Source organism: Exophiala aquamarina (assembly GCF_000709125.1).
Source record: "Exophiala aquamarina CBS 119918 chromosome Unknown aczIA-supercont1.3, whole genome shotgun sequence".
NCBI classification, from domain to species: domain Eukaryota; kingdom Fungi; phylum Ascomycota; class Eurotiomycetes; order Chaetothyriales; family Herpotrichiellaceae; genus Exophiala; species Exophiala aquamarina.
Window position 1 is genome coordinate 3,180,763 of NW_013550585.1, and position 21,447 is coordinate 3,202,209.

Consider the following 21,447-nt stretch of genomic DNA (forward strand, 5'->3'; position numbering starts at 1 on the left):
TTACTAGGCAAGATGACCTCTTGGAACCTATTTTCCATGATTCCAAAGCATTCCAGAGGCTGTAGCACTGACTCATTGATCGTCATCACGAGGTTGTCTGCCTGTTCCGTCGATAATCACTTTGGCGCCAACAAGATTTTATACAAGTTTACGGATCGGCAAAAAGTACCTTAGCTCAAAATCGCCAACATCTAATCTCTATCCTGCAACTTACCCGCTAATAGACTCACTGCGGGCACGGAGCTCGTTGATTTTTCCGTAGTTCTCTCAACGCGTTTGGTAGTGCTTTTGAAACTATGACGCCTTATGCCCAACGACCAACTGTGGAAAAGCAGAGTCGATACTCTTTCTACTAGCCGTCCGCAGAAGCCTTCGCGTCTATGGCAAGCGACTTTCGGGCAAAGACCCTTAATGCCACAGGTTTTAATTTTATTCTTTACTTAATAACGAATCTACGACGGGGAGCTAGGGGCACTCGTTTTCTTCCTGTTGACGTCGTACATGCTGGCGCTTACAATGAGCATGATGTTTCGTTGTATTGCGTCAGTATCAAGGACGTTGATTCGGGGCCCAGGCATTAGTGCCGACTTAGTTAGTATCTTGATGATTACCATCGTGTTATATACGGGTAAATCTTACACCTCTCGATCTGTAATCCGCGCAAAACAACATGCTACTGATAGGGCTCAACGTCGAGCAACGAAAACGATTAACCATTGGTGTCGAACTTACTACTAAGCTTTAGCTTCTTCCGTTTGTCGATGAACCTACGTCATGCTTCAACTCACAAACGTTGTGGTCTATCTTAAACCTGCTCGACAAACTCACTAGAGCTGGTCAAGCAATTTTCTGTACTATCCACCAACTATCGGCGATCCTATTCCAGCGTTTTGACCTCCTCTTATTCCTAACAGAAGGGGGAAAGCCCGTCTACTTCGGACCAGTTGGGTAAATTCCTATACCTTGATAGACTACTTTCAAAGAAATGGAGCACATACTTGTCTACCGCAAAATAAACCCCGCCGAATATATGTTTGAAGCAATTGGAGTCGCGCTAGGCTCGCATAGCGATGTTGACTGGTTCCGGACCTGGAGGGCATCCTCTGAATATCAAGAAGTGCATAGAGAGTTGGAACAGATGAAAGTCGAAAGGTTACAACTAGCTTTACCTACCATCGCCAAGACCGACTATCGCAGCACCTTTCCCAGTGCAATTTTGGGAAACACAGAAACGCGTCTTTTAGGCAATACGAGCAAATATGTAAGTACATTATTTCAAAAATTCTCCTCTGTGGACTCGTTGTGAGCAATATCACTTGGCGACCCTTTCTTCGAGCTAACAAAAATAGGGTTTGTTCAGTGGATTCTCACCTTTCAATACTCCAAATACTCTGCAAGGGCTGAGCAATCGGCTATTCGCCATCTTCATGCTCCTAGTTCTGTTTTCGCAATTAGTACAGCAGGTCATGCTTCTCTTCGCTTCCCAAAGCTGATTATACCAGGCCCGAGAGCGGCCGTCAAAATCTTAGTCTTAGAAAGCACTCATACTTTCCAGTATTTTCGTTGAATTGCCTTGGGCTACGATAGCCTCGGCTGTGCTTTTCTTCTGCTGGTATTATCCCATCGGGTATTACCGGAATGCGGAATACATGGATTCTATCTCATCACGCAGTGGACTTCAGTTCTTCCTTGTCTGGGAATTTATCATGTTTAGCTCAACTTTTGCGCACATGGTCACTGCCGGTATCGCAATAGCCGAGACGGCAGGCAACGTTACGAACTTTTTCTTCTCTTTATGCTTCCTCTTCTGTGGCGTGATGACCCGACCAAAAGCCATGCCTGGATTTTGGATTTTCATGTTCCAAGTCAATCCTTTCACCTATATTGTTGGGGCTTTTCTTGGGAATGGTGTTGGTAATGGACCAGTGGTCTACGTCGAGAACGAATATTTGTCTTCTGACGCACCACCTGGCTCGACATGTGGAGAGTACCTTTCACAGTATCTCGATACTGCCAGTGGCTATCTGATTGATTCAAATGCTGTGGCTAGTCAGTTGTGTCCGATTGACAACACAGATACATTGCTTATGACCGTCAGCATCTCATTCTCGGATCTATGGGACAATTTTGGCCTTACCTTGGTCTATATCGGCTCCAACATTGTGGCAGCTGTTTTCTTCTATTGGTTGGCGAGAGTGCTTAAAGGGAAGAGATTTATCCGGAATGGGGAGGAACGCCAGAGTGGTGACGCTGTTGATATAAAATGGGAAGAAGATTGCCATAAAGATGCTAGAAATGGCTTGAACATGGAAGGCTGAAAGACTCCCGTTGTTGCAGAATAGGCAGAAAGTGCTGGCAAATTCTTGGTTGCACATTCCACGAGTGGCCAGGCGACTGATTTTGCAAGGGAATGGATAGGGTGGTTGCCCTCTTCAAACTACGGTTGTGGGAACATATTTTCAATTTAGAAGCAGAGTGCTTTGTCCAAATCTATCACGGAACTCGCTAATAGTGCATTCCGCGCTCGCATACTATAAGCCCTTACATTATTCGCGTAAGAAGCCATACGAGGGCAAACCCAGACTGTTCGAAGCTATTGGCCTAACTAGACAACCTTGTGAAGGCAGCAACGGCTCTCGCAGTGTCCTTGCCGTGGCCAGCCCTTCTATTTAGTATGTTCCAGGGAAGCAGGAAGGCAACATCGCAACAATGCCTACATGATTAGAGTTGCTCCACATGCACCACGTCCTGCTAGCGTGACTCAGAGGAGCAGCGGGCGGCGTATTCAGGCTACAAGAGATCGACGGCACGCTTGCAAGCTTCGAGAACTCGGTAAACTCGCAGACAGACATGCGAATGGAAATACAGATGGATCAGGGTGTTGAGCCTAGGCGAACTTGTCACGCGTTGTTTACATAATTACTACTGGTATCGATGTTGATTTGAACGAACGAAGATAGAGAGAAGAAGATCCAGAATATGGCAATTGCGTCCGATACTCTTGATAGATGCGTTATCCAACAAATGCTCGCGTCCTCGCAGTCTTCCCATACGATTACTATATTTGCACCACTGCACTGCTCTGGGGACCCTTGGTCCAAATTCATTTTATTCGAATAGCTCACGCCTTCGTCCATGACCCGGTTTTGACCATATACTAGTCTGACAAGTGGTAGACTTGGTACCACCAACGGAAGTCGTCAAAGTCGGGTCGCGGGTGCCCACTATTGTTTGCACCGCTTAAGGCTGAAACTTACTTAAGCCCTTACTTTTGCAAATAATTTGTTTTCGAGAAGGAATGGTGTATTAAAATATCTCTCTTTATGAATATGGCACTTCAAGCGCTGACAGCATCCCAAGCTTCACAGCATTCTAGAAGCCAGAGTGCGAATACAACTTTTCGCTAATCCGCTTTGGCGTTATGAACCTTTGAAAGGTTTCAATGTTTCGCACATTCAAGCTGAAGTATCGCCCTTGGCCTTTGAAGCACGTCTTCCCAAGACAATGGTACCTCCGATCAACATGACTACGCAAACGGCCACAACCGCTGCCTGCGTGGCAAAAACTGCAGCAAGGCCATCTTTTGCGATCCAACTAGGCTGGAAATATCCCACAGCAAAACCACCGCAAGTCCTCCACATGTTGATGATGGCACTGACAACGGTCGATTGATTAGGATACTTTTCGAGTGCAAAAGCGGTGATGGCCCTGTAGAGATAGTGTTAGTAGTTACCACTTTTAGATGTCCCAAAAACGTACACTGTACTACCAACCAGACCTACGTTCACCATCACCCACCCGAATGCCAACCCAACCCAGCTCTTTCCGTAATGGAGGGTTAAGCCATAGGTAAGAAGACCGCAGACCATACTAGCAATTGGGAACCAGACTCCATGTAACCGATACTCACTCCGCCAATGAGTCTTTCGTTTTCCACCAGAGCCATTGTAAATCCACTCATTGAAGAAGTAACCAAAGGCAAAACCAAGAAGAGCGCCAATGACACCAGCAAAACGAATTGAAGCGTCAGCAACATCGTCAAATAGATAAGGGGGTGCTCGAACAAAAGAGTCAACGGTTGTGGTGATGCCGATCGGCCAGGTAAAGTTTACCATGGTTGAGATCCCGACCAGGAGGATGGGTGGCGTGAGGGTGAGCTTGATAATGTTCAATGTTGAAGCTAAGAGAGTTTGGCGTTTTGGCAGATCCGTGTTTCCAATGCCGATCAATGCCTTGACACGATTTGTCGGTTGCTTGCCGGTAGATTTATAGTAGGTCTCACGCCCAAAGGCAAAGATTAGAAATGATGACAGGCCGTAGAATCCAGCAAGGACTCTGAAAGAATCGCGCCAGGAGCCAGTTCCGCTTAGAATATAACCGGCAAGCGCAGGAAAAAGAAATGGTCCGATGAGGAATGTCGTGCCCCAAATATTGATGTACCGAGGCCAATCGCGAGGAGCGTACATATCATGAATGATTGGCAAACCAATCACCTGGGGCACAGTACCGAACAAACCTTGCAAAGCACGCAATGCCGTGAAAACCGACCAAGACTGTGCGTAGATGCATCCAACAACAACGAAAAGGGTGACGAGTTGCGGATACAACCAAAGTGGCAAGCTGTGAGGCATTAGATGAAACTTTGATGACCAAGGCAAATGCAAACTAACCGGCCGTATGCATCGATCAGTGGGACTGCAAAGATACCACCGAAGCCTTGTAGCAGAATACCATAGTTGAGGGAAGTAGCGGAGTGTGATATGGAAGTTTTCCATTCGATTGCTTGCGGAACCACAAGAGTCGCGCCCCAAGTCATGCCACTGTCGCAACATCAGTTTCACGTAGGGATTTCTCAAGTCGGTGTACAAACCCATCGGCAAGTATCGAGCTCGACATCAAAGCCATAAACACCAGTCTCTTTCTCCAGGAGCTCCAATTCTGGGGATTTTGATCATCACCGCGATCTGGTCCTTCGAGAACCCTCGGCTCATTCGAGTCATTGCTGAGTGCGAGAACTGTCGCCTCAGGCTCGATGTTTTTCTCCGGTTCGACATGGTTATCGGCGGTTGAAGGACGGCTCATGGTTACGTGCAAGATTCTGATGAAAGATCTGCCAAAATGGGCCCCTGATTGCAGTATCGTGGTGAATAAAAACGTGAAATAGTGAGACCAGAGAAAGACATGAGATTTTTTTCAAAGCAAGCTTAGCCCAATTGCTGATGCTAGGGAGGTGGGATCGGCCAAAGACCTGGGCCAGAGGTTCGCTGCAGTAACTTCGCTTACACGTGTCTTTGTAGATTCCGACCAGTCGAGAAGCAATAGTTCCTCGCCTCAGTCTTCGCTTGGATGACTTTGGAGGCGGTGAACACCGTGAATGCTAGAAAGAGGGGCCAGTCGTCTCCTATCGAAGCACGTTGCAACGCGAGATCATTGAAGGCAACGATCTGCGAGGCAGGGTCAAGCCTAATTCCACAAAGCGGCCTAGAGAGGCACCTGGCAATATTACTGTAGAACAGATCAGTGGACATGAAGCACATCGGGCTTCATCAAATTGACTAAGGCCGTCTAACAGAACCTATTGCAGTGATAACAAGCACCAATGTCTGAACCAGTGGTGTGGAACTCCCGTACAGACCAGTTTAGCAGTGGAGTGACTTCGGCATACTGAAGATACCCCATGTAGATGCCATGCATGATGAAAACTACCGTGCAAGATTGAATTGTGTCCCTCTGTATTACTCGTACGGTGCTCCTGTGATGTGAGGAAAGCGTGCAGAGTGGGCCTATCCACTCGTTCGTCTATCACTCAAACCGCAGCCGACTAGCTCTTAGATTGTCGTAAGCAGCCTTTGGTATTATAACTCATAACAATGGGATGCTGTCGATCGGTGTTTAAGGACAGTAGGTAAACCCACCAGATTGGCCCTTGTCAACAGCGAGTTTCTCTACTGTCTCCATCGTTCGTCGATCCTTTGTACGACTCTCTCACATCACAGTAGCGTGGGAAGAGCAGGAGGTACTGGGAGTCATGGGTTGACCATGACCGTCATGAGATTGCAAGGGTGGTCGCGCCAAAAGGACATGCAGGGGTTTCCCCGGATCATTCCGGGCATTGTCTTCCCTAATTGGACGATCTTCTACTTCATGCTTAGGCGGGAAAAACGCTAAGGATGAGGGGCGTGAAAGCTTGATTCGCCGGGGAACTAGACAAGGCTAGCACGTGAACCTGGCTGTGTGTCAATCCGGGAGGTGCTCCGATGTCAGCCGCCTCCCCGTCAGGCCAGCTCTATAGCTAAAACAGAATCGTTGCCTCGTTGATCCACTTCGCAGCATGGCTGACAAAACTTTCCTCGTGTACCCCAGCAGCGTCGCCCTAAGAGCCCCGAGCATACACATAACTGTCCGTGAACCCTTCATGCCAATTAGCTTTGCCTGCTGGCCAGGTCCTCGCAAGAAAGCCTTTCCAGTATGGACAACCCCGGAGCTGTTCTCGCCTCCACAGTGACAGCTGTAAGAAGACTCACACATTCGGAAGACGCCAAATCTGACTGATCATCTCACCAGCCAGCGGCCTTAGGCTTTGTGCCTGTTGCTGTCCATTTCAACCTATTTGGACTGCTTAATCGCATTGGGCCAGAAGCAACAGCAACTCAACTCACCGAGGCTTCAAACGCGGAAAGGTCTCAGGAAGAGAAGACTACGTCACCACTATGTGAGAATCCGAGTCTTTCAAGGGCTAAGGTGTATGCTAATGTTGCCTCAGGTAGCCGTTTAACAGGTTCGTCTGGGCTGTATGGGACAGCCAACAGCTAACTTGCGCAGAGGATACCATGTTCGCTATGGCAGGACTGGGTCTTGTGGATTTGGTGGGTGAAGAAACATATCGAACCAACACCATCACGGAACATATGAAAACGGTTCCTTCGTCGATACATGGAATGTTACACTTGTAAGTATATCTGCTTTTGGAGTTCATGTGCTCACCTGATCAGTACATCCGAAGCATTGTGGGCAGCTGCCTTTTTGATGCGAAAACTTCGAGACACGAACTTCGACTACCCTTTTCAGGAAAACAAAACCCCAACCCAATATGCATATAAGCTTCTCGGGGAAGATGACTATGCTAACGAGCATACTTACTCGATTATGCAAGACCAAGGCCGGATGCCCAGTTTCAATCTTTTCATGGAGGGAAAATTTGGCAGTTTCGGAACCATGCCAGACCGACTGAAAAGTTTTGGATACGACCTAGATTCTGTCTTCAAAAGCACTAACAGTGACATAGCCATAGTCGACATCGGTGGAGGGCGAGGTGAAATGCTGCTCGAAGTGAAGAAAGTGTTTCCGTATCTCGAAAAGCAGAATTTGGTACTTCAAGAGTACCATCCAGAGCTTACCAACGACGAAGAACTAACAATCACCCATTGGGACTACAAAGATGATTCTCCAGAGCCGGTACAAGGAGCTCTTGTATATAGCCTTACGCATATTTATCACAACCTGTCCGATCTAGAGGCTTTAAGGCTGATGAAGAAGATCGCTGGCGCAATGTCTTATCATTCCAGGATGTTGATTCACGAATTTTCGAAAAATTCGACCTACGGAAAGATGCATGCGACCATGATTGAGCTATATGCAGGAAGGCTCAGAAGCAGTAGAGAATGGAAGCAAATGGCGGAATTAGTTGGACTTGAGGTGACTTTCGAGGCGTATCCCGTTGCTGGAGAAGGACTCGTTGAGATGCGAAGGCAATCGAACTGATCAATACGTGACTCCTTGCTCGCAAAGAACAAGCAACTAAAGCTTCATGGATTGTTAGGTATCTTGCTGAACCCAAAAGTGTCAATCATCCTTTGTTGGTTGCATGATTGAGAGCTAAGGAATCCCTGCCCAACGTAATTTTCATGTCTCCCTGGCAGCAGGGTAGCTCTTTTAGCATGACCACTAACGCTCCTTGCCGCTTGCCTTCCAAACATGATCCGCTTGAGATCAAGGATGTATTCCCCTGTACATATCTGGGTCCAGCTAGTTCGTATTATTGCTTTCCATAGTATCTGAAGCAGGGAGAATCTCTGTGACCATCCAACTTTCTCCCCGACCCAAGCTGATACTTCCCATCTTTGATCCTGGCTCTTGGCTAAGCCTCAGGAGAACATGAACATAGAGTACCCGTGCGACACAACGTCCTTCCGGCACTAATCAAATTTAATGAATAACCGCAACGGGACGTTAATTTATATTAGCCGATAGCTTGTAGTGGTTTGATGACACTGTACGGAGTACTTCGTGTGAACTCACCCCCGGCATTGGAGGTCCGTCCTCCCCCAAGGCCTCTGTGAGGTTGTTCCCACCTGTATCCGCACAAGTATCTCGATTCACCGTTAGAGATGTAGGGATTCGGGGAGAGAAGACGCACGTGTTTGACAAAATTGTTATGCGAGGTTTGGTACGGCGCTGACCTTCTTCACGTCTTGTCACAATAAATGAATCCCGCTGTACTCATGGCTAACTGCTTTACCCATTTCTTGCAGAATTTGTCCTCCAACCACTGTTCGAGGAGATGGGCGAAGGTTTCAAGCCCCGGTTTCCACTGGGCTGAAAAACAATGCTTTTGTGACCCGCAGAAACGAAGACTTATTGGTAGTTCTTTGCAGTCCCCACTGACTGTTTCTGGTAGGAATCCTACCCGGGGCAAGTACCTGAGCTACTTGCAGGTATTCCTGGCCATGCTCCAACCTGTGCTGCACCCTAAACTTATCCCTTTATCTTTTAGCGCGTAGCCACTGCCACATATTCAAGGGGCTCCTCGGATTCATGTTTGAGGTCGAAGACCTCGAGAAGTGATAAGACGGCAAGAAATTGACCGTCGCTAATTTACCGTCGCTGTTACCTCACAACACCGTCGAGTTTTTCTTGTAAGCTGATTATCGCAGGATGGATGTCCCAAGGCCCGATGGTCCAGATACAGACAGAGGTACCGGCGGTTGACCTCAATGCTTCGCAAATGACTGACTTGAAGGTATAGGTACTAGAATTCTCATCGGGTGTTGGGTACTTACAGGACTTGTATTTCTTGTCCTCGTATTTCGATACACGGTGAAGGCATGGGCCGCATGGTTTCTTCCGACGATTTCGAAGCCTGAACGCATCTGGGGTCCCGAAGACTTTTTTTTTGCACTTGGATATAGCTTTGATGTTGCTCATACTGCACTTGTTTGGAAAAGGTTGGTCTCTTGAGAACACAGCAAGATCGGATACTGATACATCTAGCCATGAATGGGGCCTAGGACGACATTTCTTCTATCTGACACCGATCGAGAGAAATCTTGCCATGAAGTGGGATTTCATCTCTCAACCACTCGCGGTCGCTGCGTCAATGTGGTCGAGGACTGGCGTGATCCTGTTCTTATACAGATGCTTCGCGTCAAACAAGAAAAGCCTGCGAATTATTGTTATTGTTTGTCTCGTTGTCCAGCTTGTTGCCAACCTGTTCACGATTCTTCAAATCTTCCTACAGTGCGGTCCTAATCCTTATCGACTCACCAATAGAGCGGCCTACTTCCACTACATGTGGGACCCATTGCCGAGCGACGGCTCGGCAATATGTCAAGCTCCTACCGTGCAGGCAACGGTAGGATATGTCCAAGGAGGTACGTTGTGTTCTCGTATGTGATGATCTAGCTAAGCTTTAGTAGCATTGAATTGTCTTGTCGACTTTGCCCTAACGTACTTGGCTGGTTTCGAGCTCTGGCAATTCATATTCCGAGACAACCACAGCGGCGTGCGTCGTTCTCTTCTCTTGAGGTTCAAGAAGCTTGATCCTCGTGTCCGTAACCAGCGGCTTTGGCAGACGGCGCTGTTGTGTGGGCCACTGCTCCTTTCCGGAGTTGCGTCGATCGTGAAGACTTATGTAAGTTAAACGTGGCTTAAAGTGAGATGCCCTGCTCATCCGTCCAGTTACTCTCAGCTCTGGGGAATAGATTAGATTTCACGTGGAACATCATACCCTTCGTTCTCTGGGTCAAGTAAGAGTCACCGCGCTTTCACATCATGCGCTAACCCGCGTCAGAATTGAAAACTACTGCATTCCAATTGCGACCACGGCGCCCATCATACGCCTTTTCATTCGAACCTTCATTGACCAAAGAGGTGGCGCTGGTGACAAAGGATATGAAATAAGCAGCACTAGCGGAGTACCATCGAAACGTGGCCCTGCGGTTGAATTGACAACACGGTCGAAGCTCGGATCGCATGTACATCGTGATGACCATCCTTTCGTTCATATGCGAGATGTTGATGAGATTAGTGATCCTCCGCGGATTGGGAGTGCGCATGGTTCAGAGAATGAGTTGGTTGGGTCCAACATCTTGGTCAAGCAGGAATACGAAGTGCGAGTTGAAGAGGATAAGGGCCAGGTTAAGCACATTAGGAAGCACTTCTAAGTGAGCTGGAAGGACTGACCAGCGTCAACATTTTGGGATGAGGAACCCGGCTGACGAATTCTTTCCGGCAACCCATCTTTACTGTAGCTGGATTGGATTGGCGTGGTGAACGGCAGTCCCGTGGCCAGGGACTCAGACGGATAAAAGTTCTGACTAGGTAGTTGCAGGATTCGTCGCGGCGCATCAGGAACACCCTGGTGCGGCACCTTGCTTTGTACGATAGCGGTGGAGTGGAGGAGCCTCGAGGACCACGGCAGAGATAGAACGGTCTGTACATAAGATGTATAGACATCGGAGCATTAACACAAAATAACTGATTCATATCCAGTCTACAGCTCAGTATTCTCGCGCCACACGTCGATTGAACCAGCCTTAGCTACGAACTAATCTACGAAGTTCCTAAGGCATGTCGTCGATCTACTGCACCTGATGTTGTACATGCGCTCTGAGGGGTTTGATGTTGGTCAATTTAGATTATGCATTACATTAAATTACTTATCTTTCAGAATGAAGCAAGCCAGTCTTGTAGAGTGTTTCCTAACTTCTTGATTTGAAAGCATACCTTGTCTGCTTTAAATACTGTAGTGTGCCCACTTATTCATCCCACACAACTCTCTACCGATATTGATAGCAAAGGTCAAACGTGCTGGGGCTCATCAACTCGCCAAGAGACTTCTCTCCTCCCAAAATACCCCAATCCATTGTCGTCGCCAACGTGACTTCTGGCGTCGCGTCCGAATTGAAGATTGTACTTGTTCCATTGAGAGCATTATCCCCATAGGTTCTTACCCAGAGGTCTTTCGCTTGCCATTGGTACCAAATTCGATCTATTTGGCCATGATGAAGGAAGAAGGCTGGGTCCTGTGGGCTGGCGAAGAAATCCTGCAAGCTTTGGCCAAGGGCAAAATGACCATTGCCATGGACACCCAGTCGTGAAGTAGCCGAGGAGAGGGCGTCTTGGAAATCGGCGATTGTCGCAGAAGCTAATGCGGCATCAACATAAGTCTGATTTGTCCTTTCTGAACAAAACTGGTTGAGATCGCGCAGCAGACAGTGCGGATTGTATTGGGTCCAGGTGGAGGGAAGCCCCGTAAAGACCAGAGTGAATTCGAATGGCCCCAAGTTAACCATGACATCCTTGAAGGGACCACTCTTGACACAGCCGCCTCCTGTGCCACGAGGAACAGTGTCCAGTGATCCATCAGGTTTGACACCGACAACATAAAAGTCAAAGCTTCCATCATAATAGCCATCTCCGCCCAGAGATGTGTCGCTGCCATCAAACAGGGGACTAGCAGAGAGATTGTGAGCCCATTTGGGCCAGTCCCAGTATGGTTGTGCTCCAGTGTAGCCACATTCTTGAATAAGTGCAGTCTCCCAAAGCCAGACGAATTGGCGATGCCAGCCCAGAAAGATGCCGTCAAGATGAATTGAAGTTGTCTGATTGATGTGGACAGCGGCGAAATCGTCGAATCGAGACTTTGAGCCTGGAACCACGCCAGCGGGGAACTTTGATGGCTTGCTCTGCAGGCATTTAACAGCGGAGATGTAAGCTTTCTTCTCGGTCGAGGAGAGCGAGCCATATTCTTTTCTGATCCTAGGGTTCTTGCACGATGACCTCGGTACAACGGAAGCAGAGGCAAAAGTTTGATTCAAGGTCAACAAAATACTAGATAGCAGCGCCAGTGAATGGGTGATTTGCACCATCTTGAATGGCAGAGTTAGTTGTAGCAGCACACGATCTTCCTGGTGGGAGAACTCAGAGTACTTGAGGTCCTCTACGGTATCCCCACAACACCACGTGTTTAATGCATAGTTAGCAGTGGAAGAGTGATGGAACATTAGTAAAATTGTAGGGTCTGGAATACGTTTGATCGGGTCGGTGCCAACCCTAAGTCGCCTAAGCGAAATGCACCCCAACCTAGCATAAAATTGGTGATAGAGGAAGGGAAATTAAATGCATATAATGAGCGGACGCGTATGCCTGCATACGGCCTTCACTACCTATTTGAACGTATTGGCTCCAATAGTTGCAACAGTAGGCAATCCCCTGACTGCGAGATTCACCTTTCAGTCGCGAATTCCAGAGGAAGTGGTGGATCAAGAATAAATTAAATTACCCGACTAATGTTCGGCCCTGTCAGTGGGGAACTCGGCCCTGTCCAAGCCTCACAAGCTACAAGCTAAGGGCCAAGCTAAGGGCCAAGCTATGGTAGCCGGGGTTCACGGTATATTCGTAGGCCTTGCGAGTATGTAGTTCATTGACCTTCTCTTGGCACTCTGATCCTGTACTGTACTTACGAGTACGAGTACGTAGTTGAGCTGATGCATATATACACACAACCCGTGCTACCAACCTTGATCCCCAGCGAGGGCTGCGCCCACCTTGCTCAAGCCAAGATCCTAACTCTGGAATCTCATGGTCCCTCCTTTCTGAAGAGTAGCCTTCTTAGCAAGTAGATTTAGCGCCTAGTTTACATTCGGAAGTTAGGTAAAAATACCAGTGTCACAAAAGGAAGAGGGAAGTGAAAAGCGGTTCGAGACGAATCCCGCTTCCTCTTGGTTACGGAAGGAGGAGATTCTAAGGGTTGCTCCCTCTACATACCCTGAACTTGGAAACGACATGGTCAGGGCAGTGCGACCTTACGAGACTTCCTGGTTTCGGAAGAGTTTGGCACGTGGGCCGTTCCTGGTCCTTAGTGATAGAAGGAAGAGGACCGAGCTAGCTCTCGCCATCTTACAAACGCTGAATCATTGAATCACAATATCTATCAATTATTAACTGACTTATATAGGCCTAGGCATCCTGAATACATGTATCCCCGTCACCTGTGAGTATTGATTCAACCCATGGTCACGTTAGACGAAGCGATCGTTTCTGTGGAATCCTCGCCTCGCCTTAACCTGGTGTTTCCGCTCCGTCACGTGCTAGTCAGTGCAGCCTCTCTACATTCGTCGCTCTTATGCAAGGCTGTTGCGAATATCAGAACAATTGTCAATTTTACACGGCTTGCTACCAGTACAGAGCAACCTCTAGTTCGCCAGCAGCGTGCGCGGGTAGTTGAAGTCTTAGCCGGTGAGTTTCATTTAGGGATCCTAGAGGGATTGGCTTTGTTCTGACTAGGAGTAGCGCTTCAGCCTCGCCATTTTGCACAGAGTATCGTCTGGTCGACGAGCACAATCGAGGCAATTGGTGGGGATATGCCTGTGGTACTCTCCCAACAACAGCCTTTGCAATCGCAGTTTCTGATGGAAGCGAAGAAGGGACGCAACTCCAAATTGGTAGCACTGTGCCAGCGACCACCACCAGCACAGCAAAATCCACGTCATTGGTAAGTGGATCAGTAACTTGGACAAGCACACCCTCAGGTTCCTCATCTGCCACCTCAACATCATTTTCAACACATTCCGGGCCATCCCGAGCACAAGCCGGTGGGATTGCTGCCGGTGTCATAATAGCGGTTGTACTTCTCGCAATCATTGCTGGATTAGTCTATCATCATGTTCGGAAGAAGCGCCGGCGGAGACAAGCCGCGATTGACGCTGTGAATTTAGGCCCTCTTATTGAAGACAGGCCTTTGATGGGACAAACAATACCTTTGAGAGGTGAACCATACTAAGTGCATCATGGCGATGAGAGGGGGCAGTTTTGAGGCTCCACAGAGTGGATAGGGCAAGAATAATAGTGGTTGGAAAGCATGGGGGCTAGACGCACAGTCATCACCATTTCGTTATCAAAGTGTCTCAATGCAATTGATGGCAAAGATGATCCTGTTTTAGGTCGCACTTTGTGGGGATTGGCGCCCTGAGAATATAGCGCTATGGGTGGCATTTCCTGCATGTTCTCTACCATCTCGACAAAAGGTCTCAACAACAAAATGGCTTCTTTATGATTTCCAACACCAACACTTATCTCGCGAATGAGATGAAAAGGAATAATCTGTTCCATCAGGTCTGCCTTGACATCCAGAGTACCCGAACATAAACCATCAAACTCCAATGTTCGAGCGTGCATGATCGCTCGCTTCCTCCTTGGCAAATGGTGTGAAAACACATGTGCTGGCCATGATCTCCTAAGGAATTCCCGATCAAATATAAGCTGGTCATCAACAACGCATCTCGACTGATGCGTCAGCCTGCCTGTTGGCAAAGATAGAATGTCTGCTCTACGAAGGCTAGTGTGAAGCTCATGCTTGAGATCAGGCGAAGATAATGACTTCACAAGACCAACGTTTGCTGTTGGAGGCCCGAAAACATATCATCCCATGAGCCAAGCTGCCGCTCTGATCCCCAGAGGTCTTTAAGTGCTAGCTTGATAGCGTTGACGGAGTCGAACTTGATATTTTCATAGACTGTCTCCAGTTTTTGTATCACCGTTTTCTGGTTGGCTGCAGAAAATGTATGAGCAGCTGCGGTGAAGATCGGATAGAGAGCGCAGTTCAAGGCCTTGCTATCCGCCGGCATACCCGTGATGCAGTCCAGGCAAGCTTGCGCATGTTGTTGGACAAGAGGATGTTGAGGGGGTAAGGCGCAAATCGCCCGGTAGAGATAGAGATTTGCACTGTGCTGAAATGCCCGACAGAGTGCACGACATGGGACAATATCTTCATCCAGCAACTGAGGATCTTTTTTTATGTCCACCTCCGCAAGCGTGGTTGATTCCATCGTAGCATATCCTGGACGAAATACATTTTCAAATGCTTGTACTTTCTCCATCGTGAACTCACCAGGATCCTTTTGTACGAGATCTCGGTACCTAGCAAGGTCGGCCATCTTCTTGAAAATAGTGGCAAATGATTCCATTCCAAACGACGGTTTGTCCCACCATACAGCCTCGGGATCCATCATATCCCAGACATCAGACGAAAAGCAAGGGACTCTTCCCTGAAGCAAAGCATTGGTTACATCGGTGGTTGCGAACTCCGAGAGCAACATCTTGACAGATGTATCAGTCCCACACATGATGGAGGGAAGTCCACCCAGAGAGTCGATGATTGCTCTGACTCCTGCATGATGACTTGAGGTTGATGCGGACTCTTGGCTACATTCCACATAACCATCTGAGAAATATAAGAGCAGGACCGCCACGAGAAGAGTGGATAGTAGCATCTCGCCATTGGACACTTCAGCTAGCTGTTTCCGTAACGTAGCTAGACAATGAAGTCGTTTGCTCTGAACAATATCTCGGCTGTGTCTTCCATCATGCAGAACACGATGAGAATCGGCCATGACGCACGTCGCCAAAAGCACAGAGCGATCTCCTAAGGCGAGTGCGATTGGGGGCTGGCACGGAGTGCTGGACATATGGAACAGTGGCCAGACTCGAAGTCGGAAGTATTCTATGGCGCGCTTTTCATTGGTTGCTAAGGAGTAGCCCAAGGAGCCTGGAAGAGATTGATGATATAGACATAACTGATTCGCAGCAGGAGCCCCTTTGGTTGGGCGGGTGTTCCATTTGAGCACTATTTTGTTGTAATTGCACTTCTCATCAGCGTCAAGGCATTTTCTGCAGCTGGGTTTCTGAAGATCGCACTTGACTCGCCGCTGCTTGCAACTCCAACATGAACCCTCAGTCGTCCGTATCCTCTTTGGAGGCATTGACTGTGATTATGTGCAGTCGTCTAGCTTGCCAGCGCCGAAATATAAGGAGCCTCCGATACTCTAGATGTTGCGGTCAGTAGTCGCGTTCCGTCGCACAGGCGCCATTTGAGAGCCGGATAGCCCGTGATTCATTAGAGTGTAGTACCAAGACGATTGCCCTCAGCGAATGGCGTAAGCTCGTATCAATCGCGTGATAAGTAGTGGCATAGAGTGTAACTGATGATAAGGTCTTGGATGCACGAGACGAAAGAAGAAGACCGTGGATTGGAACTTTTGTACTGGTCAGTGGTGATGGCTTCTCCGCAACTACTTATCTCTTGTGTTCTGCTTCACTTGAGGTGCCGAACGAGCCCAACGGGTAGTCGGTCGAGGGATGATAACTAAGTGTGGGCGGAAAGGCAACTGATTAGCCCACGCTCCCACGTTTCCGGGATGGAAGCCTGGCTGGAGCTGATCCCACCCACCGCCCAGGCGGGTGCCAGGGTCGTCTATCGCCTGCTTAGCCCAGAATAAAAGGAAACTTTGCATCTAAACCTGTCAGCCGTACGGAGTGCTCGCTACCATGGTTGGCTAGGAGCGTCCTTCTAAATGCCAGAACGAGGATATTCTCTGCTGAATGCCGCCCTACTACAGACGCCATTCCCTGGGAAGTGGAAGGTGGGGTGGTGTCTCCCAGTCCTGCGCTCCTGCCTAGTTTAGGCTGAGGGGCGCGTCGAAGGCGCGTCGTGCTTGGATGCTGTACTCCTCCGTACTAATAATTTTCCACCAGGCCGCATGCTGGACCTCGTATACATCTTCTCTAGAATAACCATCAACCAACGCATGCAGCCATTGTCCCAAGGGCTTGTACCTCCTCGAATGGATGATGATCGCTATCCGCCAAATAAAAGGCGGCGCACCTCCAGTGTAGGATCCTCCCTGTCTGGGAATACCCCTGCACGGCGTTCGCTAGCCCATCAATCACAGACAAACCGCTCGGGCCAGAACACAATGAGGAGAGGATACTCCAGTTCAAGAAGCAGAGCAGGAAGTGAAAATGAAACTCCGCAGCGGCGCCGGTCCAGAAGTCGCTCTCATTCCAGGAGGGGAATAAGCAGGAGCTCTTCTGTCTATGATACTGCGGACGAGGAACAGGGCTTTAACGAACGCAGACAATCTCGTACAAGACGTCGCTCTATATCGAGGTCGAGGTCGGGGTCGGGGTCCAAGTCAAGATCAAGATCCCGGTCAAGATTTCGATCATATGGCTCCTCGATCGATGAACCCAAGCCGCGATCGGCCTCACCGCGGGTACCGCCCTCGAAATCCTTGAACTTCATACCACTGGTCACCATTCCACGTGCCCATGCTCGAGGAATCACCTCTCTCAAATTCTCTCCAGATATGATGTTACTTGCTACCGCATCGGCGGATAACACGATTAACATATACTCTGTTCCTTCAGACCCCACTCCTGGGGTGGCCCTCAAACATCTGCGCACTCTTCGTGCGCACTTGGCTGGTGTCAATGCTATTGCATGGGCGCCCGTTGGACCTCCGTATTCCCTTGCATCAGCAAGCGATGACAAATCCATTCTTCTCTGGTCCCCACTGGCCTCAGATTTCCCCATCTCACCCTCTCCGATCACTGGTCATAGCAACTACGTATACAGTCTTGCATTCAGCCCTAAGGGCAACATGCTGGTTTCTGGCTCCTACGACGAAGCCGTTTTCCTATGGGATGTGCGTGCAGGACGCATCATGCGCCAGCTGCCGGCGCATTCGGATCCAGTTGGTGGTGTTGACTTCGTTCGTGACGGGACAATGGTTTGTTCTTGTGCGGCAGATGGTTTAATCAGGATCTGGGATGCTGGCACGGGGCAGTGCTTGCGCACGCTTGTCGATGAAGATCGCAGGCCTGTTACAAGTGTGCGCTTCACACCGAACGGGAAGTTTATTCTAGCATGGACATTAGATAGCTCCATCCGGCTCTGGCGATACTCAGATGGCAGCTGTCTGAAGACATACCAGGGCCACTTGAATAAGCAATACAGCCTAGGCGGAGTTGTGGGGACTTACTATCCCAACGGTCAATGGGCTGGCGCTACCGAGTCGTTTGTTGCCAGCGGCAGTGAAGACGGTGACGTGCTGGTATGGGACGGTACCAGCAAGGACATCCTGTGGCGTGGCAAGGGTCATAGAGATGTCGTCCTGGCCGTGGACTATGGACGCACGAAAGACGGCAAGGGCCTTCTTGCCAGTGCGGGCAAGGACCGCGACGTCCGCATCTGGATGATCGACAGTGAGGAGACGGACAGAGAACAGCAGGCGCGCAAGAAGAGCGGCCAACACGCAGACGATGACGATATGGACTTGAATATGACGATGGACATGGATGAGGCAATGGACCAGCGGGTTAGCGCTGCTGCTGCTGCCGCAAAAACGGCGCCGGGTGAGGCAGGACCTCACAGTGTGCCGCCAACTCTCTATGGTGCTATGGATGTCGATACCCGCCCGGCCGGTGGGGAGCACAGCTAGAAGCTCGCGCTGAGACTACTTGGCTACACCGACGACAATTACCACAATGACTTTAATAGGAGAATACGAAACATTTCTGTCATACTCCCTGCACCCAAGATGACCCCGGAGTAGTAAGACTGCGCATGGAGGGGATTTAAGGGGCCTGCTCCTGCCACAGGGTGCTCATTGAAAAGGCCGAATCCGATTCAACTTTACTGATAGTTCGCATTCATCCATAGTGCCTCCTTCACGGCACCATGATAGCCTCGCGAGCTGCACAGACCTTCCGGAGATAGCCTCCACCACAAAACACTGTCAATCGCCAAAGCCAGCGGCCGACCTAAGTGACAGGGAAATGCATTGAATATTTGACGCGATGCTGATCTTTGCGCAAACAACAATTGCTTAGATTCGCCTCAAAGAATGCCTCGCTGGACTAATTCTGTGGAATCAATCCATCAACATCAAAACGCCCAACATCACGCCCACACTTTGGGCAACAATTTCTGGGGGAAAAAAAGGATGTGGTGTAATACTACGACAGCGCTGCGGTCGGAAAATTCTTCTAGGTAGATTTTGCGTAGCTGGACTTGAGCAGCAAAGGCTCAATCATGCAATTGCCCTTGATGGGCGTAAATTGGGACTGAAAGATTGGGCGCTACGAGCAAGGATTCAAGAAGGCTACAGCGTTCACGTTCCTGGAGGACGAGCAATTAGATATTTTTATTTCCTCCAGTTGCTTCGGCCACCGAAGCAGCACATGGCTACTCTTGGGCACGCAACATCTGACAATCGGCAGAAACTGACATTATTCCATCATTCGACGTTGAACACGTTTTATCGTACCAAATATGTTGGAATAATAAGGAAGCCTCGATAAAAAGATACCTATCCAATAGGTTAGGTAGGAGGGAGGGCTGCATCGCCAGAAGTGGACAGTATTGCAAGGCTCCAGGTCAGCAAAGCAGGTTACAGAAGACCAAATCGAGGACATCAAAAGAAGTCATTGAGTGCGGTCCGCTGGAGGGCCACTTGAGGGATATCGACACATCGAGCGCCAAAATCAAAGGCACAAAAATGAAAGAATGAGCCTTGAATGCTCGTTTGACCGCCGCCTTTAGCAAACCGAAGCTAAGTGAGCTTTATTCTCTCTAGTCGTGGAGCAGCGTAAGCATAACAGGTATCAAACGTGCCGCTGTTTGAACGACGCCCATGTTCTACCAATTAAACACTTCTGACAGTGATAAGCTTAACCGATGGGGCAGGCTAGAGACCACCTGCATATTCTGCATCCGGTTAGGGTAGTGGAAGGCCAACAGCTTCCAGCCTCTTCAGGGTGTTCCAGCGTCATTGGCTATCGCCCAACTTGCTGTTGACCCTGTTAGAGTTTCGATACGAAGAGGGGGGCAAGTAGAGCTCAGCGCAAGAAGGAAGGGATCTGCAGGGACAATGGCTATAAAAATGGCCCAAGCACCACTTTCAAGGGCGGTCGATTGTTCTCAGTCATATTCAATCCCTCCCCGGCTTTCAAAGTGCCTTTATCAGTGCCCCTCTTCGGATCAACTTATTTGGGAAAATGTCTCTCTCTGGTAAAGTGACTCTCATCACCGGTGGCGGGAAGAACCTGGGGGCAGCGATCGCAAGCCTCTTTGCCCCCGAAGGATCCCATCTGGCGTTGCACTACAATTCTGCTTCATCCAAGAAAGCGACCGAGTCACTTGCAGCCCAACTCTCGTCAAAACACGGCAACATCACGGTGAAGGCATATCAGGGCGACCTCACGAAGCCGTCGAACGTGTCAGCGTTGTTCGACGCTGTTCACAAGGATTTTGATGGAAAGCTGGATATCGTCATCAACACGGTCGGCATGGTGCTCAAGAAGCCTTTCACCGAGATATCGGAACAGGAATACGACCAAATGTTCGCAGTCAATTCAAAATCCGCCTTCTTCATAACCCAAGAAGCCGCCAAACGTGTCGGTGACGGCGGCAAGATTATCAACACCGTCACAAGTCTACTGGCCGCTTATACTCCGTTGTATACGAGCTATCAGGGGTCAAAGGCCGGGGTGGAGTATTTCACAAAAGGCCTCAGCAAGGAATTGATGCCCAAGAGGATTAGTGTCAACGCCGTGGCACCTGGCCCAATGGTAAGTACTCGGCCTTGCAACTCATCTGATTTGATCTAACAGCGAGGAACAGGACACTCGTAAGCCAAGCCTCGTCATCTATCCCACTCCGGGCCCCGTTGCCCCCTTTCCACTCCCTTTGTTCGAGCCTTTTGTTTCTAACAGACTTGACCAGCATTCTTCTACGGCCAAGAGTCTCCCGAGGCCGTGGAATTCCACAAGTCCAATGCCATTGGCGGCCGCTTGACTCTGGTAGATGACATTGCGCCGATTTATAAATTCCTCTGCACAGAGGGAGCATGGATCAATGGTAGGTTTACCCTTGACTGGATGCTTAGATGTGATGCTTGCTATACTTATCATACACCACAACAATGTGTCCCTGCTCCAGGGCGTCTGAGAAACCGTGCTAACCCATGGATTGTCGGTACCAGGCCAGACACTCTTCGCCAATGGTGGTTACACGAGCCGATGAGCGGGCCCTGGAGGACGGCCTCTCTGCGCATGACCAGGTGATGTATTTCTGCACAAAAGGTAGACTTGACGAAATAAATCTATTGAGGATGAGAAGCACTCTTTGGCTGAGTAGCATCCGTCGCTTCCAGGTTCCGGGTTTCACAAAGTCATTAATAAATATTTCAAACAAAGATTCACCAGGGACAGAAGTTTATCACTCAAACTGACTTGCTTGGTACGAGATATCGAGGCAGTTGGCCTATGCTGCGTATTTCTCTACCCAAGTCTGAAAAACGTGCCGTCGGTTGCCGCCGAAGCACA

The 21,447-nt window shown here is 49.1% G+C and overlaps 8 protein-coding genes across 8 annotated transcripts; 5 read left to right on the forward strand and 3 right to left on the reverse strand.

The window, feature by feature from the left end:
* Window positions 1–985: 985 nt before the first annotated feature.
* A1O9_04721 (uncharacterized protein) lies at window positions 986–2,318 on the forward strand (the record flags this gene model as incomplete). The annotated part of the gene is made up of 2 exons (XM_013407009.1): window positions 986–1,261; window positions 1,536–2,318. The coding sequence occupies 2 exons, from the start codon at window positions 986–988 to the stop codon at window positions 2,316–2,318; spliced, it is 1,059 nt and encodes a 352-aa protein (XP_013262463.1).
* Window positions 2,319–3,455: 1,137 nt separating this feature from the next.
* A1O9_04722 (uncharacterized protein) lies at window positions 3,456–4,816 on the reverse strand (the record flags this gene model as incomplete). The annotated part of the gene is made up of 3 exons (XM_013407010.1): window positions 3,456–3,708; window positions 3,760–4,620; window positions 4,671–4,816. 3 exons carry the CDS (start codon window positions 4,814–4,816, stop codon window positions 3,456–3,458), a joined length of 1,260 nt encoding a protein of 419 aa, XP_013262464.1.
* A 1,652-nt stretch (window positions 4,817–6,468) lies between these two features.
* Window positions 6,469–7,761, forward strand: A1O9_04723 (uncharacterized protein; the record flags this gene model as incomplete). Its single annotated transcript, XM_013407011.1, has 4 exons — window positions 6,469–6,510; window positions 6,565–6,724; window positions 6,823–6,949; window positions 6,993–7,761. 4 exons carry the CDS (start codon window positions 6,469–6,471, stop codon window positions 7,759–7,761), a joined length of 1,098 nt encoding a protein of 365 aa, XP_013262465.1.
* Window positions 7,762–8,934: 1,173 nt separating this feature from the next.
* On the forward strand, window positions 8,935–10,442 carry A1O9_04724 (uncharacterized protein; the record flags this gene model as incomplete). Its single annotated transcript, XM_013407012.1, has 6 exons — window positions 8,935–8,974; window positions 9,026–9,224; window positions 9,271–9,650; window positions 9,696–9,910; window positions 9,958–10,025; window positions 10,070–10,442. 6 exons carry the CDS (start codon window positions 8,935–8,937, stop codon window positions 10,440–10,442), a joined length of 1,275 nt encoding a protein of 424 aa, XP_013262466.1.
* A 615-nt stretch (window positions 10,443–11,057) lies between these two features.
* Window positions 11,058–12,149, reverse strand: A1O9_04725 (uncharacterized protein; the record flags this gene model as incomplete). Its single annotated transcript, XM_013407013.1, has 1 exon — window positions 11,058–12,149. The coding sequence occupies one exon, from the start codon at window positions 12,147–12,149 to the stop codon at window positions 11,058–11,060; it is 1,092 nt and encodes a 363-aa protein (XP_013262467.1).
* Window positions 12,150–14,660: 2,511 nt separating this feature from the next.
* A1O9_04726 (uncharacterized protein) lies at window positions 14,661–16,040 on the reverse strand (the record flags this gene model as incomplete). Its single annotated transcript, XM_013407014.1, has 1 exon — window positions 14,661–16,040. The coding sequence occupies one exon, from the start codon at window positions 16,038–16,040 to the stop codon at window positions 14,661–14,663; it is 1,380 nt and encodes a 459-aa protein (XP_013262468.1).
* A 1,386-nt stretch (window positions 16,041–17,426) lies between these two features.
* Window positions 17,427–18,560, forward strand: A1O9_04727 (uncharacterized protein; the record flags this gene model as incomplete). The annotated part of the gene is made up of 1 exon (XM_013407015.1): window positions 17,427–18,560. The coding sequence occupies one exon, from the start codon at window positions 17,427–17,429 to the stop codon at window positions 18,558–18,560; it is 1,134 nt and encodes a 377-aa protein (XP_013262469.1).
* A 1,558-nt stretch (window positions 18,561–20,118) lies between these two features.
* On the forward strand, window positions 20,119–21,145 carry A1O9_04728 (alcohol dehydrogenase; the record flags this gene model as incomplete). Its single annotated transcript, XM_013407016.1, has 4 exons — window positions 20,119–20,691; window positions 20,744–20,750; window positions 20,846–20,980; window positions 21,105–21,145. 4 exons carry the CDS (start codon window positions 20,119–20,121, stop codon window positions 21,143–21,145), a joined length of 756 nt encoding a protein of 251 aa, XP_013262470.1.
* Between the last annotated feature and the right edge of the window lie 302 nt (window positions 21,146–21,447).